Source organism: Electrona antarctica, assembly GCF_951216825.1.
Source record: "Electrona antarctica genome assembly, chromosome: 19".
In the NCBI taxonomy this organism is placed as follows: domain Eukaryota; kingdom Metazoa; phylum Chordata; class Actinopteri; order Myctophiformes; family Myctophidae; genus Electrona; species Electrona antarctica.
The window spans coordinates 30,219,214-30,239,660 of NC_136800.1; the positions used below are offsets into that span (position 1 = coordinate 30,219,214).

At 42.7% G+C, this 20,447-nt stretch overlaps 2 protein-coding genes across 3 annotated transcripts in view; one reads left to right on the forward strand and one right to left on the reverse strand.

Moving 5' to 3' along the window:
- Positions 1-4,130: 4,130 nt before the first annotated feature.
- Positions 4,131-9,090, forward strand: kcnmb3 (potassium calcium-activated channel subfamily M regulatory beta subunit 3; the record flags this gene model as incomplete). The annotated part of the gene is made up of 4 exons (XM_079529307.1): positions 4,131-4,213; positions 4,983-5,186; positions 6,512-6,686; positions 8,677-9,090. The coding sequence occupies 4 exons, from the start codon at positions 4,131-4,133 to the stop codon at positions 9,088-9,090; spliced, it is 876 nt and encodes a 291-aa protein (XP_079385433.1).
- A 3,390-nt stretch (positions 9,091-12,480) lies between these two features.
- LOC306912371 (phosphatidylinositol 4,5-bisphosphate 3-kinase catalytic subunit alpha isoform) overlaps positions 12,481-20,447 on the reverse strand; it is a 29,398-nt gene continuing 21,431 nt past the window's right edge. For both annotated transcript variants that reach the window (XM_079488543.1, XM_079488544.1), the window contains exons 20-21: positions 19,747-19,898; positions 12,481-19,256 (exon numbers count right to left, since the gene is read on the reverse strand). In XM_079488543.1, coding sequence (XP_079344669.1) covers positions 18,986-19,256; positions 19,747-19,898 — 423 coding nt within the window. In that variant the 3' untranslated portion in view covers positions 12,481-18,985. The remainder of the gene's footprint in view (positions 19,257-19,746; positions 19,899-20,447) is intronic.

Below are 20,447 nucleotides of genomic sequence, written 5' to 3' on the forward strand. Positions count from 1 at the left end.
ACGATACTAGTAGTATACTACGACTATGTCGTGAATATTAAATTCACGACACCGTTGGAAAATGTAGTAAGTGATTCAGGTTTCAGGATTCAAATTACAAAACATAAAAAGTTGCAGATCTACAAGCTCAAAATGCATTGCTTCGTGCCGCATTCAAGCTTGTAGATCTGCTACTTTTGTTCATGAAAAAACACAAAAAGTTTCTGCTCGACAGCATCGATACTGGGAGAAAAAGGCTTCTCAATTATTCAATGAATCAAAAAAAGTAATCGACAGAACAATCTCTGGAAAAATAACCGTTAGTTACAGCGCTACACATCATCTCATCAATTCCCAAACAACGCAGTGCATTTCCATGTACCGGTAATATTTCTTTATATAGTAAGTGCACAAACCTTGTTCCAGGTCTAGTCGACAACACCGCAGTACCTCTGTGCAGGCCTTACTGCCAAGGCCGTGTCTTGGGTTACAGTGTGAGGCAGACTAGACGCACACCAGGGCGAATGATGCATTTTTAATGTGATTTTCTCCAGGGCCATCAAGTGACAGCTGCTTCCCTCACCACAACACAAAGGTAGCGATGTTCGTTCACACAAGACACTCGCTCTAGAGTTAGGCCCCGTCGTCCACTCTCCCTATGTCTTGCTGGGTTATGATTTACATAAGGCTACACAGTTATTCTTAGTTTGAGGAGCCAGAAATAGAACTCAGTGTTCATACTATAGTATTGTTTGTCATATCGTCTCTGTCGGGAGGAGACTTAATTTGTCCAAAACTGTTACTTTTCAGGATTCAACTTCAAACATAGCAAACGTAGCAGATCTACAAGCTCCAAATGCGTCACAGAATTGTGGTTCTGCTACTTTTGTGTGACGCTGTAGTATGATCAGTAGCCAGTAGGACATACATTTACCAAAAAACAGATTCACTCACTCAGTGTCTCTCTCTCTCTCTCTCTCACACACACACACACACACACACACACACACACACACACACACACACACACACACACACACACACACACACACACACACACACACACACACACACACACACACACACACACACACACACACACACACACACACACACACACACACACACACACACACACACACACACACACACACACACACACACACACACACACACACACACACACACACACACACACACACAACATTACATTACAGTCATTTAGCAGACGCTTTTATCCAAAGCGACTTACAATAAGTGTATTCAACATAGGTAGGGAACAAAAACTACTAATCACCAGAAGTCTTTAGTGCATTTTCTGCAAAAACAAGCAACCAAGAGTATACCTAGCGCTAAGGTAAAAGTGCAATATATCAGCTACCTATTTCCTTAAACAGATGAGACAAAATAGCTAAATCAAATGAGCATGAGCTAAAACAATTAAGTGTATCGACTAAACAAGATCCAATAAACAATACAACAATAGAAAACAAGCGTTCGTACAACTAGTTAACAAGTAGGTCAGGCAGAGAGGAAGGGTAGTGTTTCCTGAAGAGGTGGGTTTTCAACCTGCGGCGAAATATGGGCAGTGACTCTGCTGTCCTAACATCAGTGGGAAGTTCATTCCACCACTCTGGGGCCAGAACAGAAAAGAGTCGTGACCGTGTGGATCGGCCAGAAGGACCCTTGAGTGACGAGGCAATCAGTCGCCCCGGGGTGGCAGACCGAAGTGGTCTGCCTGCCACACCCACACACACACACACACACACACACACACACACACACACACACACACACACACACACACACACACACACACACACACACACACACACACACACACACACACACACACACACACACACACACACACACACACACACACACACACACACACAAAATGTACTCCACCACAGGTTCATGTGTGTGCTAAGAAGACCTATTGAAACAATATTCACATTATTAATATTATTCATATTCGCATTCAGCATTATGCGAGATAATGCACTCTGTTTTATTGACGGGACAGTTCCATTTACAAGCTGCTGTGCTACCCCTAGAGCCTTGGGCTTGTTGTATTAACATAATTCCTCCATATGTTATTGAAACACCCATAATCAACACGCAATGAATAATATAAGTTGTTTTGATATAGAAATGTCATGAATAATGGATTTGTTCATAAACGTCTATACAGTAGACCGTGGTAGTACCAACGTTTTTCACCAGGACAATGTGATAAGTGGTGGGCAGTCCAGTTGCTTTTTGGAGAGGAACTGGCAAACAGTATGATGAACTACTTACTTACTACTTATACAACTCATCTGAGTATGTACAAATTTGTGTGTGTGCGCGTGCGTGCGTGCCTGCCTGCCTGCCTGCCTGCCTGCCTGCCTGCCTGCCTGCCTGCCTGCCTGCCTGCCTGCCTGCGTGCGTGCGTGCGTGCGTGCGTGCGTGCGTGCGTGCGTGCGTGCGTGCGTGCGTGCGTGCGTGGCGAGGGCCAAATGTCCCCACAAGTACATAATTTGGTTGATATAGAAATGGTTATTTTATGGTTAAAAATAAAAAATATATATATAGTTAGGCTTAAAATTAGGAAATGATTCAGGTAGGAGTTAGGTGTAGATTTAGGCTACTGTATGTCTCTGATTTATATACTTACCGGCGAGTTGTGAGCTTGTATATCAGGTATTTCTGCAGCAAAAATAAAAAAAATGGCATTATAAAATATATACTGTACGGTATGTGCGTGCGCATGTGTGTGTGTGTGTGCTTATATCAAATTGATCAAAGTAGCTTCATAGTCTGCAGTCTAAAGCAACATCAAGAAGGGATTCACATGGCAGCACTTTCCATAACAGACCGCCTGTGTGTGTGTGTGTGTGTGTGTGTGTGTGTGTGTGTGTGTGTGTGAGAGAGAGAGCGAGAGCGAGAGCGAGTGTGTGTGTGTGTGTGTGTGTGTGTGTGTGTGTGTGTGCGTGTGTGTGTGTGGTGGGGGGGGGGGGGGGGGGGTGTAGGGAACCCAGCTTTCCGATGAGGTGCACCATGGGAGACCATTAGTGTCCTCCTACCTGGTGTACCTGGGTCAGTTTCTATAGAAACCCCGGAGAGATGAGAGTGGCAGATGTGTGGTGCTCACCTTTGAGCCTAGCTAAACACACTGGTGGAAGATTTTTTTAACTTTACGTAAAAGTAACAATGCCACAACAATGCCGTCAAAGTGTTATTTGATATAAAGTATAAATGTATAGAGGGTATGCGCATGCATAAAGTGAATGGAAAATCGAGTGGAAAATCGATTGTTTAATGTCGTTTAATGCTATTAGATATTACTTTTCTGTTTGTATGTATGTATGGGCTGTCAAGGCCAGAAAGTAGTTTTTAGCCACTCAGTAGGCATTGCATAACTTCCTGGTTTGATGATGTCACACGCATACCCTCTATTGAAGGCCTGTCACCGACTAAGAATTTATATAATCGAATCTGATTGGCCAAATGTTACCTATAATCGACTGGTAGAGTCAAATCATGCAAAAAAAAATCAATCGATTAGTCGACTATTCGGGGTCTTTTGAACATCGCTGATTTATGCATTGCAACGTGTTACAAGCTACATTGTATATTGGTTATTTTCTAATAGCCAAACTATAAAATAGGGCTTAAATGGCTAATGTATGTTTTGTAATAATAATCAAAATCTACAAATAATTGCAGTAGAGTAAAAAATACAGTATTTTCCTCTGGACTGTAGTGTAATAGAAGTATTTACTATTGACACATGGACTCATACCTCAATCGTACAGTACCTGAGTGAATGTAAGCTTGGTTAATTTCCCCCACCACCACAGAAACCCAAGAGACGAGGGCGTGAGGTGTGTGGTGCTCACCTTTGAGCCTAGGTAAACAGCAGGGTAATTCCCTGCTCTCCACTCTGCATCGGTCGCCATGCTACGCTGGAGTGTGCTGCTGATAAGACTTACTGGAAGAGGCCAGGGATGTTTGACTGACTTTACACACAGAGAACAGTTGTAGGGGCGACTGTGATACGTCCAAGTCGAGAGGTGTGTGTGTGTGTGTGTGTGTGTGTGTGTGTGTGTGTGTGTGTGTGTGTGTGTGTGTGTGTGTATGCGGATGAGTCAGAGGAAGTGGGGATGTTCCTGAAACCGGCATCCCCTCGGAGGTCCTTCAGTGTCCCCGTCAACATCAACCTGCAGGCTCGCAGGCGAAACGCGCGGTAAGACGTAGAGAGGGAAACCTGCTTAAAGGAGCATTTCAGCAATTTTTTTACATTATCTTCGTATAATTGGGCCGCCTCACTAATGCTTATTGAAACATGGCACCATTTCTGTCTACTTGCTCTGTGTCAAATTGGTGGAATAGGCACTTCAGAAACCTGCCTACCAATGATATCGTCTATGCGGATTCCAAGTTATTGGAAGCTACAGCATTTCTCTTACTGGAAAGTTTGTATGCTCAAATAGAAGCCATTGATCTTAAAAATATTTTTTTTTTAAGTTACCAAAGCGTTTACCGTCTACAGCCCTCCTCTGAGACACAGACTGAATGAGCATTAGTGAGGCGGACCAATTATAAGAAGATATGGTTGAAAATGGGTGGGTGAAGTGGTCTTTTTAAGAATGCTTTCTGGGGGCTCATTATATACTTCAAATGGTGATCTCCAACCTGCTGCGTCCTCTGACACATATTTCTGTATTTTGCCATGAATGAATACTGCGTAAAACCTGAGGTACAGTATGTAAGTGTGTCAGTCCACATTGGCAATCGTGTGTGTGTGTGTGTGTGAGTGTGCATGTGTGCGTGTGTGACTGTGTGTGCGTGTTTGTGTGTCAGTGTGTGTGTGTGTGTGAGTGTGCATGTGTGCGTGTGTGACTGTGTGTGCGTGTTTGTGTGTGTGTGTGTGTGTGTGTGTGTGTGTGTGTGTGTGTGTGTGTGTGTGTGTGTGAGTGTGCATGTGTGCGTGTGTGTGTGTGTGTGTCATGTAGAGAGCTATACCAGCCGGTGAAGCATCAGGAGCAGACGTGGCGGAGAGGCATGGACGCTCGTGGAGGAACGGCACAAGAGCGAGCTAAGGCCCTGCCCAGCGTGGGGGAGGACAGGGCCATCCTCCTGGCCTTCGCCATGATGGCCTTCTCCGTGCTCATGTTCTTCGTGGTGGCGCTCACTACCGTCAAACCCTACATGCACAGGTCAGGAGGAGGACACCGTTACAATTTAGCTGAACAAAAAACAAAACAAGATGGTACCCCAACTTTCAGCAGCTGTCAAACATTCCCCTAGGGTGGTTGAATATAAAGTAAACCAATGTGGGATATGTTAGTAAACACCCTTACAAACACATTGGTGAAGAAAATTCTTGGTAAGAAATGTATTCCCAGATGTTATTAATATCCCCTGACTAAATGTATAAATTCACCATACAAGTATTGTGTTGTTCTTTTATTTTTGAGTGGTGCAACCACTCCAAGGAATAGCAATGTCCGTCCTAACCTATGTGACTATGAGAGAGAGAGAGGGGGGCAGGGGGAGAGGGGAGTTGCACCACTCAGTTCACACAGGTGTGATTTTTTCCTTCGTTTCCTGAAAAGTTAATATGTTGGACATAGCTTGTTTCTGCCAGACAACAGCTTGTTTCTGCCTGACCGCAGATATGTATCCAAACATTTTCCAAAACATTTGATTAATTCCAAACCTTTTCCAGGCCTGGAAAACAGTTTTTTTTCCTCATATCCAAATATTTCCAGGAATGTCAAGACCGTGGGAACCCTGTGAGACATTCCTCCACAGTAGGAGACTTCAATAGGGGGTCCTCAGAGTTACTACAGGGGGTCCTCCAAATCTTTGTGTGATCGGATTCTGAGGGGACTGAGGGAATATTAGCGTGAGGCATTGTGTGCTTTTTGTGAGTGAGACGTATTTTTGGCAAATGTTTGCTGTGTAAGCCGGGACAACGCTCCACACGTCCCAAACTCTTCTCCCTTCTGGCTCCAACACTATGGAATGCACTTCCTATCACAGTCAGAACTGCAGCCTCACTCCCAATCTTCCGCCGTAGTCTGAAAACCCACCTCTTCAGACTCCACCATGGCCCGTAGCACTTGCCCTAGCCTAGCCCCTTAGCACATTACGTAGACTTAGATAGCATTTTAAATAGTATTTTAGTATTTTATAGCTTGTTACGTAGACAGCTCTAGAATTGCATTTTATGTAGATATAGCACTTTATAGTACAGTACAGTAGTTACGTTCTTAGTTTACGCATGATTCATGATAACTAAGAGCGTCTGCTAAATGCCTAAATTGTAAATTGTAGAGGGAAAAAAAAGAGAAAACCAAGTACAGAGCCAATGGTCACGTTTAGCATTCAGGCTTCAAGTGGTTAAATGTCTGAAACTACTCATTACATGAATTAATAGAGAAGCTAATCTATGCTAATCTGCTTGCGTGCGTGTGTGTGTGTGTGTGTGTGTGTGTGTGTGTGTGTGTGTGTGTGTGTGTGTGTGTGTTGTGTGCAGTCAGTGGGAGGTGGAGTCCCGCTGCGTGGTGTCCCACACAGAGCTCCTGGTGGACTGGGTGGGGTGCAGGGGGGTGAGCAGTGTGCCGTGTCTCAGGGTGCTGGTGAACGCCAGCGGCTCTGAACGCAACCTTCTGCTCCACTACGACGAGGAGCCCGTCCACCTCGGCCTGGAGGTACGAAGGCCTGGATCTGGCCTGTATTCACAACACTAGAGGTTCTAAAACCAGAGGCTTTCATGCCAAGGACCCCCAAAATGATATGCATTTGGCTGCGGAACTCCATATTTTGGGCCAGGGACCTTTAGCCTGGGTTCCAGCCTGAATCGCTGCGTTCCGTAAATCTGTTTTGTCAATCTCTGCGTTCCGAAAATCTGATTTGTCAACAGTGACAACTGATTCAGGCTCGAACCCAGGGTAAGGGACCTTAACTCATCCATCGCCAAGGACTTATTTAACTTCTTTTTCATGATGTCCTGGAGCGCCAAGGACGTGTTTTATAACATGGTAAAAAAAAAATGGTGGCGGTCAGGGCATTTTGGCGCCCCCTAGTGGCGATGGATGAGTTAAGAAGCTAAGATTTGAACTAATAATGTTCTCTTTAAAACAAACTGTGTGCGCAAACTGTGTGTGCGGCTGTGCGCGTGCGTGCATATAATGAGATTTGCACACATTTCCATGATTTAAAAAAAATAACAGATCTACAAGCTGATAGCATGGCACAAAGTGACGCACTATGACATTCTATATCTGCTATTTTTGAATAGCCAACGTGTAAAATATGATTACAGTGGTTAAAATGATTGTGATGCTATATTAACTAACTTTGCTGGGGACCTCTGCCCCTGGTACCCACCCCACCAGGGACCCCTGGGTTTCCCCGGACCCCACTTTGAGAACCAATGCACTAGCCCACATTTTCATGCCAAGGACCCCCAAAATACTTTCAGGGAGAAGATCTAAGAGATAGAATTGTGTGGTAAAATTATTTTCACCAAAAATCTTGTATGGGATCAATGGCACAAAATATTTTCAGATGTGGGCACTGGGCACACAGCCAAATTCATATTAATTTGGGGATCCTTGACATAAAAAACGTTTGCGAATCACTGCTTTATACTATCCCACTAATATACAGTATATTATGCTGTATTTTATAATGCTACCATACTTCATGTTTTGCCCCTGAAAATACCTTTTATCTCAGGGCAGTTTGATGTTGTCTTGTGTGAAGGTCATCACAGTGTATATCACTATGACATCACAGTAAGTTAGGGAGGAACTCAACTCTGCTGCATACCAATTTCTCGCCAAATTTCTGTTTAAGCCTGCTCACCCAATCATTAATTTCTGTTTAAGCCTGCTCACCCAATCATTAATTTCTGTTTAAGCCTGCTCACCCAATCATTAGTTTCTGTTTAAGCCTGCTCACCCAATCATTCATTTCTGTTTAAGCCTGCTCACCCAATCATTAATTTCTGTTTAAGCCTGCTCACCCAATCATTAATTTCTGTTTAAGCCTGCTCACCCAATCATTAATTTCTGTGACTCGAGGTCAGCTCTTGTCATATAGCCTATAAATCCCATTTAAAGTTTAGGCACGGTACTTTAGTAGTACAAAAATATCACCACTTTTCCATGATATTCAACACGTGGTGCATGTAAACTTCCTTAAATGAGCACATAAGCGCTTATTCAAGGAAGTTTACATATGTAGTTTAAATATATGAACCTGTCAGAAGTCAGAAGCATGATGCTGAATGATATTTGCATATTTTCTGTCGGGTGGACAGAAATGTCCAAAAATGTTACTTTTCAGGATTCAAATTCAAAAGTAGCAAAAGTAGCAGATCTACAAGCTTGAAACGCAACAGTGTGACGCTGTAGTTTGTAGTATGATCAAGTAAGGCATACATTTACGAAAAAACACAAAAAGTTAAAATATGGAAATAGGAGATTGCTGCCCGTCAGATATTAAATGAAATGAAAATGAGAGAGAAAAAGAAAAAAAATAACAAACAGGACAGGATTCTGATTTCGGGGCTATACTATTACTACTTGAAAATGTCAGGATCGTCATCTCACTATTAAATTACCAGCAATACTGAACGTGAACACCCTCTCTATTATTTAAACCCAACTCTAAATGTAAAACGCTTCCTTCCAGTGTTTCTACATACCCAAGTGTCAGATGGACGTGGCGGCGCTCCAGCAAGAGGTGCTCCAAGTGAAGAGCAGCTTGGACAAACAGCCGGGTGGTGGTGGTGGCGGCGGGGCGGGCTCCCTGCCGTGTCTGACGGACCCCGCCAAGCGCCCGTCCGACGCCATCTTGAACAGGAAGTACACGCTGCGGCGGGCTCTGTGGGCGCTGCTGTGGCCGGGGCTGATGCTGGGCGGTGGCGCTCTGCTGGTGGCCCTGGTCAAGCTGACGCAGTCGCTGGCACAGCTGTGCTCCCAGCTGGATGGCAACAGTGGCACGGAGGGCAGGGGCGAGGCCTCCAGGAACACCCGGGGTAAACTCTACAGGCTGCTCAGGAGGGCCGGCGGGAACGCCTCCCCCCACAGGAATGTGCCTAATTAGCCATTTAAACCCCCATATAGTCCCCTCAGGGCTCTATACTGGCAAGGTCTCTGTTTTCTATTATTGTTGGGGAAAGCTTTTGCAGAAAATAGCAGGTCGACAAGCGTTGTGAGCTTATCAATATGCCATTTACTGTGAAAGATTTCCCCACAATAGGGGGGAAAGACAACACACGATGATGCCTAATTCATGCTGTCCCATGCCAACACATAGCCAATATGCTATTTTCAGCATGGAACACCATCAGAATATAAATTACTGTAAGCACAAGTTGTGACAATCCTCTGTGGAAGAAATTTATTGAACATTTTAATGGGAGACAGACCACTCATTTTCAACCGTATCTTCGTATAATTGGTCCTCACTCATTCTCACGAAAAGATGGCACCAGTTCTGTCTACTATATTGGCTCTGTGTTTCAGGGGAGGACTGTGTGTGGACAGTTCAGAAACATGACTACCAGTGACATCAGCGGTAGGTAGGTTTTCAATGAAGGCAATAACAATGGCTTCTATTTCAGCATTCCATAACTTTCCAGAAAGACAGCCTGTAGCTTGGAATCCCCATCAAAGTCAGAGGCCCCTTTTCCACCGGGATTGAACCGGTTCAGTTCCGTTTGCTTCTTAGTCCTTAGAGCTCCAAAATTGGAATGTTAATTATGAATTGAGTGAGCAAAACTATACGTATAAATTGTTTATAGGATCAATAAGTAAATTAATATATGATAAGCCTTCCATAGCAGCTTTTTCTTTTTTTGTGTGCATATTTTCTTATATAATGCCTCATTTGCATATATCAATGTACAATTTCCAAAAATGTGTAATACAATAAATCATTGTCTTCATGTAAGTAATCAACAGGGGAAGTTTCATGGTGATAACTATTAATTACATTTAATGTTTTACCTATTCACCTATCATGTATAGGTGAAAATAAAATATGAAATAAATATGAAAAAGCTACTCCTGTACTCATTCCTCCAGAGTGAGTAGACGGACATTGTGTCATCGTATGAGCAGTGAGGACCAAATGTAAATTGAAATGAAGAGCTCCTTTAAATGACAGTGATACTATTGATACAAGGGCAGACCAGGGATATACGTTGCATATTCCTATACCTGTACCCTATAGTCATTTGTTCTTCAAACGTAATATTTTACTTTAGTTCTTAACCACCCTTTTGGTGTTAGCATCATGTTATGCTTTAGCTATTGAAAAATAGCAGATCTACAAGCTCATAGCGCGCCACCGAGTGGCGCGCTACGAGCTTGTAGGTCTGCTATTTTTGAAAAATCGAAGAACGACTGACATAGAAACATAGCTTTTTCAGAAAACTGTCAGGATGTAGAAGACATTTTTAGAATCTGATCTCAGGTCAAAATGGGTTAAGTATATTTTGATGCCAATACAGATACTCAAGTAAAACTTGCAATACAGGCTTTTTACTTGTAACCGAGTATTGCTATAGTGTTCCGTTATCTATCTTCTACTTCCAAGTAGTAAAACATAGTGTACTTCGTTTCTCCACTGCAAATAGTTTCAAGTCAAATTCTCTGGTGAAAAGTCTAGCGAATGGAACCTTCCTTTTAATTTAAGCACCTAGGCATCAAGATATTACCACCGTTAGCCTTTTTTCACAGGAAACCTTTGTTTTTGTTTGTAATTCACACCCTTTAATACAACGTAAAGCACATTAGGAAAATGTACAAAGCAAAATAAAAGCTTTTTCAGGTATATTCAGAGTTCATATACAGACATGTTTTATTTAGCAGTACAATGAATGGATGAATGAATACATGTTCTCATCAGACACCGTGGTCATATTGATATGAGTAAAAGAGTATTTGTTTTTTTAGAGATTTCAGATGAATATTTACAGATGAGTAAGATACACATAATGCGACAGGTTCCTTAACATGCAGAGTTTTGCTTCTCCCTCCATCCTTATTGTGCTTACAGACATTATCCGTGTTGAGATCCTAAAGCCCAATGTGTGCCCTGACGTACGTGTGTTTGTGTTGCCTGTCTAAAATAGCCCATCTACAAGCGACGGACATGGCGCGTGGCGAGCTTGTAGGCCGGATATTTTTGGCATCACACCTTCCGAGCGATGAAATATAAATCAGGCTTAATTTATATTTTATCATGCGACTGCGCCACTCCCCAAATATAACTGATTTTAGGGCTGCAAACATCAATCATTAGTGATTTTATCGATACACTTTTGCGGTTAAACAGGCGCATTTTTTTATTTTGCGTTTCAATTCTTATATCAACTAATGGACACTACGCAATTATAGTAGATACATTGTATTGACTAAATTGATTCGACTGATTAACTGCATGAAATGTATTTAAACAAAATTTATTAACACTTGATTTAGCAAAAATAGCAGATCTTCAAGATCACAAGGTTGTAAATCTTCTATTTTTGTGCGATACTGTTGTATGTTGAAACATTAAATAGGACTTAAGCGATTATTCGTTCAAGTAATGGATAAAACATAATCAATAGATGCAACCCTAAGCTTTATGCACCCCTAATTTATAAAAATAAATCAGGAGCAACGCGGCCGCATGAAGTATAAATGTGGCTTCATTCCCCTCTGCAATCGTGCCACTACACTTTCCTGTCCTTCATTCCTCATCACCTCCTGTTTATCATTCATATCAAGCCACAAACAGTTTAGATGCCCCATCTGCATCTACTATAAGCTGCAACAAGCTCCAATTCATGAAACAGAAGAGTGCTGATTCGATTGAATTAAATGATAAACTCACTAATATTGCACCTGTACGTACAGCTTGGGTGATCCCTTTTCTCTGTCCGTACAGCCACGTTTTCTTCTACGTGTTCAGAGTCTGGACATGCTCTTTTTAAATCACTTCACGTCCGGCATATATGCAATTTCGAAAAACAGGATGTACAGGTAATGGTATATCGTCGTACAATCAGATAGGACTTTTCCGTTTCATGCATGAATGGTCTAAATCGAGCTTGGGGCAACTTAGGTGCAGACAGCATCCAATTTGCTTGCGACTAATTCAACAAGAAGCCGCCTACTGGGATTCATAAGAACAGTGGTTCTCAAACTTTTATTTTATTTCAAGGATCCCCATAACTCCAACTGTGTGCAACTGGAACCAAATGGACCCGTCAGGGTCCATTTGGTTCCATTTGTACGCTCTCAAGAGTTACAGATCTGTAAGGGTACATGTGGAGGTACTAGGAATCCTGAGGTCCCGAGACCAGACTTTGAGAACCACCGACATAAGAGGATGTTGTACAAAATGCATAATTTCCACTGTTTCTCTCGCACTCTTTTTTTTTGGTTAGCATTTTCATAGTTATATAATGGGTTTGCCTACATTTTTTAGAATACAAAAATATATTACCTCTGTAGAGTTATTCAAGGAAAGCATTTGCACACTATTTTTTTCTCTTTTTTTTTTTTTTTTGCAGTAGCAGTAAATCTGTTACCTTCATTGTGACATTTGTTGTACCTCAGACAACGTAAAAAGGTTTTTCATACACGAGATTCAAGTAAACAAACAACACCGGGTCAAACGAAAACAAAGGAGCACGTTGAGGACCTCATACAATGCGAGGCTTGATTCATGTCTGGTTGCACGCCGGTCAGTGGTGCACAGTAACCACACCAATTGCATTTAATTAAGAACTGTATTATGTTAAGTATATCGCTGCCGACAGGGCAGAATACTCCATATTTTAACTTTGTGTCTTTTCGTAAACCAACGCACAAAAAGCATGACAAGTAGTAGATCCGGAAGTTCGAAACGCAGCGTGAAGCGAAGCGCTTTGAGCTTGTAGATCTGCTGCTTTAGGCATTTCTGAATTTGAATCCTGAAAAGGAACAGTTTTGGTCAAATCAGGTGTCCACCCGACAGATGAAATTCTGTGAGTCTCTTCACTGGAGTATTTGTATTATTTGGGATACTTATGAATGATACCAAGACAAATATTGTACTTTAGACTCCATTGAATTTCTAGGAAGGGGGGGAAAAAGTACATTATGAATTAATAACTTAAGCCCCATTTCAAATTGTGAAAATAGCAGACCTACAAGCTCATAAAGCCTTGCAAAGATTTCTGGAAAACCTTTGAATGCTTTTATGGAAAATGTCAAAAGTTCAATATATAAAAAGAAAATGCACTTTGTAATTCTGACTTTTGAATACTTCAGCATATCCTGTTGAATACTTAAGCATTTTTAAAAGCAAGTAATCCAGCACTTTAACTAAAGTAATATTTGACCATGAGTATCTTTACTTTGACTCAAGTACTGGCTGTGAGTACTTTTTGTCCACCACTGCTGCCGGTGTTGTGACACCGGCACACAACCACGCAGAAATCAAATTTGAGAGTAATGGAAAGACATAGTTAACTAAAGCCAAGTACAAAGAAATGAAACGAAACTAAAAAAAAAAGTTGAAGGTGGCGAAGGTAGCTCTTCCACATACTGTAACATTATACTTGTACGTCAAGGGGTCTATTAGTGCTCTCATTTCAAATGGGTCCCGCCCACTCGTCTGTCTGTATCCCGTACAGAAACTAAGTAAGGACCACTTTCCTGGGCAGTTGTCCGTAACTAAAAAACAAAAGGTAGCATCCATTCAAGGTTAAGTTTGAACTTTCCTCAGACATACTCAAGTGTCCAGGAAAAGCGTAACCACGTTGTTCTTGTGTCATTTGGTTAAGCTTGGGGGGGGGGGGGGGGGGGGGGGTGGCGCCTGTTGACCGCTTCTGTGTCTATGCAGCGAGCCAACGTCTCAAATCACTTTCCAGTAAATAAAGGACAACAATCATAGGATAGAAGGTGGGAATAAAGACACTTCAGGATTAAAACCACAAATCCACTTCGGTAACTTTTTTTGTTTTGTTTCTTTTTTGTCTTGGATCAACTTGTCCCCAACGTAGTAGGATTGTATATCAAACGTAGTGATGACAAAAAAAAAGAAAGAAAAAGTAGTGTGTTGCCAGTCCTATGTCAGGCTCAGCCTAGCCTGGACTAGGAAAGGCTTAGGAGGGCCAAAAACGCAAAATCTACAAGAAAACATTCTCTTCTGCTGATTCTTCCTGCATGTCCCATAAATCGATTTCGTGCACCGAGTAACGCTCTGAGGGTGGGGGGAGGGGGGGCTCTCTTCACAGTTCTTTTCAGTTATATAGCCTGTTCGGGAAGAAATGGCAGATACCGTTGCAGTGCATTTCTGTGTTTGTACTGTTCCCTGTACAAAGTTCTTAGACACCTTTAATGGCTGTGTTGCATGTACGTACGCATGTCTTTCCGGTGTCAGCTTCAACGCGTTTTGTTTTTCCGAGGTACGTACAGTACATGTTAAGAGTCCACACTTTTTGCATAGTATTAACTGCACAGCGTAGAATAACAGCAGTGGTTCTCAAACTTTGTTTGTATTTCAACGACCGCCCCACAACTCTTGAGACTGTACAATTGGAACCAAATGGATCTGTAAAGGTCCATTTGGTTCAAATTGTACACTCTCAGTTACAGAGGATACATGTGGAACCCTCTCCTGAACCCTGAGGGTCTCTGGACCCTCTCAGTTACAGAGGATACATGTGGAACCCTCTCCTGAACCCTGGGGGTCTCTGGACCCTCTCAGTTACAGAGGATACATGTGGAACCCTCTCCTGAACCCTGAGGGTCTCTGGACCCTCTCAGTTACAGAGGATACATGTGGAACCCTCTCCTGAACCCTGAGGGTCTCTGGACCCTCTCAGTTACAGAGGATACATGTGGAACCCTCTCCTGAACCCTGGGGGTCTCTGGACCCTCTCAGTTACAGAGGATACATGTGGAACCCTCTCCTGAACCCTGAGGGTCTCTGGACCCTCTCAGTTACAGAGGATACATGTGGAACCCTCTCCTGAACCCTGAGGGTCTCTGGACCCTCTCAGTTACAGAGGATACATGTGGAACCCTCTCCGGAACCTTGAGGGTCTCTGGACCCTCTCAGTTACAGAGGATACATGTGGAACCCTCTCCTGAACCCTGGGGGTCTCTGGACCCTCTCAGTTACAGAGGATACATGTGGAACCCTCTCCTGAACCCTGAGGGTCTCTGGACCCTCTCAGTTACAGAGGATACATGTGGAACCCTCTCCTGAACCCTGAGGGTCTCTGGACCCTCTCAGTTACAGAGGATACATGTGGAACCCTCTCCGGAACCTTGAGGGTCTCTGGACCCTCTCAGTTACAGAGGATACATGTGGAACCCTCTCCTGAACCCCGAGGGTCTCTGGACCCCACTTGGAGAACCACTGAATAAGAACATTGCACGTCATTTCCTCCCAGTAACAAAAAATAAAAAATAAACTAAGCAAAAAGAGACAAAGAAATAGGCCTTGAATAACACAAGAAGAGGGTGAATTCAAAACCTGACGTTAGGCTGTTTGGAGCCGTCCTGGTAGGCTGAAGAATAATGATTTTTCTCAAGTCCTTCTGTCCGTGTTTTGCATCCGACTGGGGGGGGTGGGGGTGGGCTGGAACGGACGGCAGACATGTTGTGCCCGAATATTCAACACACAGAATAATACTGATGCAGAGACAAAGGAAACACGCACGCGCACACGCACACGCGCGCACACACACACACACCACACACAAACACACACAAAAAAAAACACAAACACCCCCCCCAAAAAAATAAAAATAAAATACTGCAAGAGCAATCAGTGCTACGAAGACACGCGGGACTTGGAATAGTCGTGACTTTTTCTATTTTACTTTCTTTACTTTTTTTTTCTTTTTTTTTTAAATAAGACTGCTGCGTAGTGGAGCTATAATCTAGTGCTTTGGCTCAGTATAAAATAAGGACTGAAGAAACAAAAAAGGAATATGTGCACAGTTACGCATAATGAGACTATGAATACATCTCAAAGGGGGTTGAGAGAGAATCCGACGTGTCTTCCCCGACTTCCAGATTGAAATAATTCATTGTTTTTCAGCAGGAAGGGAGAGATTTAAAAACGCTTTCAAAGTGTTAAATGTTAGTTTAGCGTTCATAACCGCAGACTTGCTGGTACACAGTAAAATCCTCTGCTAATTTATCAACCATTTATTATCGCTGCTACTGTTTCGTACATAAAGTCTTCCTCGTCAGAGAACGCAGTCAGCTCTTTTTATGGAAGCGTGCGGCAGCGGCGGGCAAAGATGACAACACGGGGCTGGGCAATTAACTGCCGGGCAGAAACCTCTTATCTCTATATTTTAACTTCGTGGGTTTTTTGTAAACTAATTCCCTACTAACGGTCAAGCTACACCAGGCGTTTACCCTAAACGCGCGGCCCGCGCGTGCGTTTTTTAAAATAGGACTGGACCTAAATTAAACGCACGCGCGGGAGAAAACGCGCGAGAAAAGCCTGGTGTAGCATGGCCGTAAGTAGGGCCTACTTGATCATAGTACAGCCTCACACAAAAGCATCAACAGTAGCAGATGCACAAGCTTGTAGATCTGCTACCTTTGGCTTCTTTTGAATGCTGAAAAGTAACAGTTTGACATTTGAGGTTGTCACAATAATTACATAATCGCCTAAACCACAATTATTTGTGATAATCGTAATTGTTTTTGCATAATCACATTCAAATCGTTTCCAAAATAGCATATCTTCAAGCTCACAACACATCTAGAGCTTCTAGATGGCCATTTCAAGTATAAAAATTAAAATATTAAATGTAATTTTTTCTTTAAATATTTAAGTATTTTTTTCATCTGTCCTGTGCTATTAAATTGTTAATCGCAATTATTTGTTTGACAATTAATCGGCAAGTAAAATGGCATGATCGTGACATCGCTAATCAAAAGCCATATTTGGAACCAATAACCAACTTTCTGATGTAAATTAATCGAATGATCGAGAAGCAGTATTTATAATGTTTTTAAATTCATGATACATCAACAAATCGGGGAAGAAAAATACCTTTTTTACTATCGATTTAATCGATTAGTCTCATTAACCACTTAAACCTGTATTATAATTCATTATACAAGTGGTGGCGTAGAAAAATAGTGAAAATCGCCAATCTACAAGTTCACGAGTCACCATCGCGACACGTTGCGAGCTTGTGGATCGGACATTTTCACAATAAATAAAATAAGTTCATTACACGTAATCGAGGCAAAAGTTTAAAATAATAATGATATTGACGATGGCGTCATATCGCCCAGTGCGACACAAGAGACTTCTACTTTGAGAAGCTGAGGAGCATGGAGCTCATCATCTGTGAAGGAAGCAGACCCACGCTGCTAAACATTCTTGGCATCCTTTATGACACAGATGAAGGGTTCGTTCTCCCTGCTACTACAGACGAGGAGCCAGAAGTATTCCGATGTCATGTTCAGAAAAACTTTAACTTGGCAGACTTTCATGAGCGTTTAACTTTGACTCGACTTTGACTCGACTTGAGAGAATGCCAATGTAACCAGATTCGTACTCTCTCAGTTCTTTAAAAAAAGAATCACGTTCGCATACCTAGATTAAAAAGGCTTGAAGCAGGTGCGTAGGCAAAATACAGTTAACGTCAACAACAATGAAAGATAAGCCAGGAGCGTTTTGCTCAGTGGCGAGCTGACGACCTTACGTTTTGCTCCTGTACCAGGTGCAGGTTGGTCATTATATATTGTATTGTTGATACTCTCTCGGAGAGGATTTTACCATGTACTGTAGTACTGACCCAACGACAGACCTTCTGGTAGTACTATTGACAAACATGGTCAAATGGCATGATTATAAGAGGGCTGGTGATTGTTTCTTAGGGTTGTAAAGAGGATTTCTGCTCAGTTGACAAAATGCCCGGCACTGGCTGAGATATTGATCTGCCATTTTATCAGTTCATAGCATGTATTGTACATGGTATTGTAATGTAGTGGGTACAATGTGGTTTATGACCAGAGCTGGCTGCGTTTATATAGGGGACCGGGTCCCTGGCGAAGTTCTCATCTTTAATGCTTAATGAGTGTAGTGTGTTGAGTGTTGTTGCACTTGAAGAAAAGAGAGAAAAAAAGAAAAAAGAATTGCCTGGCGTTTATACATATCGAGAAGGCCAACGATGTTCAAAATGCACCAGACTGACTCCTCTTGTTCCTACATGAAATACCATTCATTCAGTTCACCATCTCAACCCTCCCAGGTCCATGGATCGGGCGGCAGATGATATTTAAAAATCCTTGTAGCATTTAGGATTATTTTGACCCTGGTCGGCACCCCCCAGCATCCTCGCTTTTCGGCGTGCTGGAAGATTGAGCGCTCATAGTCACACGTGCCAGGTGGAGAAATCATGATCTACATCTTTATTGTGTGTGGCAAAAGCTGCGTGCGCCCTCTTCCCCTCCACACTCACAGGCTGCGTGCGCCCTCTTCCCCTCCACACTCACAGGCTGCGTGCGCCCTCTTCCCCTCCACACTCACAGGCTGCGTGCGCCCTCTTCCCCTCCACACTCACAGGCCCGGTACATCAGACCGCAACACAGCCCTGTTTGTCATCCCGGCAGTCTCTTTTTCCAGAGTCAGGGAGGTACTTCATAAAAAAAATACTACTAAAAAAAAAAAAAAAGCAAAAAATAGCTGATCTACAAGCTCACAGTTCATCGTATCAAGCTTGTATAACAGCTATTTTCGCATTTGAAAAGTACAAGTTCTGAGCCCTGGGTTACAAGAACTCATGGCTGTAACCACCTCCTGAGCAGCAGGGCCCAAATCAGGTTCCGAGAACCTCACCCGAGCCATAGCGTATATAGGAAAACAAATCCGAGAACCTGCGAAATACCTTTTCACGGCAGGGTACTATATGCTTAGTTCTCATAGTCGAAAAAGCACCGTTAAGTCAGCCTCGTTTCCCAGGCGAGCTGCCGCCTCAGTTCATGGCATGCTGGCGGATGGTGTGGAAGATCCAGTCCATCTTGGTGGTCCAGCCGCCGTGGTGGGCGTCGTTCATCTGCTTCATGAAGTAGTCCAGGGCCTCCTGCTCCGTCTTGTCCAGTGCCAGCGTCTTGCGGATGTAGGCGATGTCGTCGAACGACTGCAGCTCGGGCATGCCGGAGCCCAGCATCATGGAGAACAGGTTGATGAACAGGTTGGCGTGCTGCCGGATGGCCAGGTACGCCTTGTAGCACATCTCCTGGAACCTGGTGGTCGCGGAGGCGGAGATGACAGATAGACGGCCGGACGACCATGAGGACAGAGGGGGGACGAGAGGAGTGGTGATGATTTAAGAAGAGTAGGGGTCCAACAATACACCACAAGTAGATCTGTGCGATATATCGTTGCAGTCGGGAAGTAACCCCTTATCCCCATGTTTTAACTTTTTGTGTGGTTTTTTTGTGGTTTCTGATACATTTTGAATCCTGAAAAGTAACAGTTTTGGCACATACAAGGTTCCCACCCGACAAGAGACGATGTTGATATTCTATAGATAGTGATATTAGACTAGATATTGTCTAGCATATTGGATAATAATAATGTAATCGTAATAATGTGATATGGCACAAGGGTTGTCTTTTCCTAGTTTTAAAGCCAGCATTGCATTAACGTGAGGAGAATAAAAAAGTGATTTTTGTTGTGATTTTGATACATTTCAAAGCACAACAGAAAACAAAAACGCACGGCCAACGTTACCTCTCAAACTCCCTTGTTTTTGTGCATTCCTGTGTTCCTTTGCTGATGACAATCAGGAAGTCCTGCGTCAACACGAAGGGCACGCGCTCCCTCTTGTACCCAAACTTCTTCTTCTTATGATCGAGGAAATGGCCAAAGTCTATGTGAAACAGCTGTGAAATGTGTGGGAAAAAAAAAGAGAAGAAAGAATGATGCTTAAAGGAACAACATTCATCCACTAGATGTCACACTTTTATAACAGCCCTGTTTCATTAAGGCTTGCAATTCTCCCTTCACCTCTGTAAGGGGCCCAAAAAAGGTCTGCCATGCGTTTCTATGATAAACTTCCCTTCCCAGCGCTGCTGGCCCGGCACAATTATTACATAATCGCAATTATTTGAGGTAATCGTCATAACCGTTGCATATATATATATATATATATATATATATATATATATATATATATATATATATATATAGTGGAAATAGCAGCTCTACGAGCTCATAACTTGAGTTTATAGATCTATTTCCATTATTAATGTTTTCTTTCTTTTTTTTTTTCTTTTAATATGCCAGTCATTTTTGGGTATATTTAAGTTATTTGACATTTCTGCACCAGCATACAGCACCATCTTGTGTAAAACACCGGAGTCACAGTCCTACAGAATATGGAACGTCCCGCCATCACAAAATCCCATGCTGATCCGCTTCCCGTTTTTCTC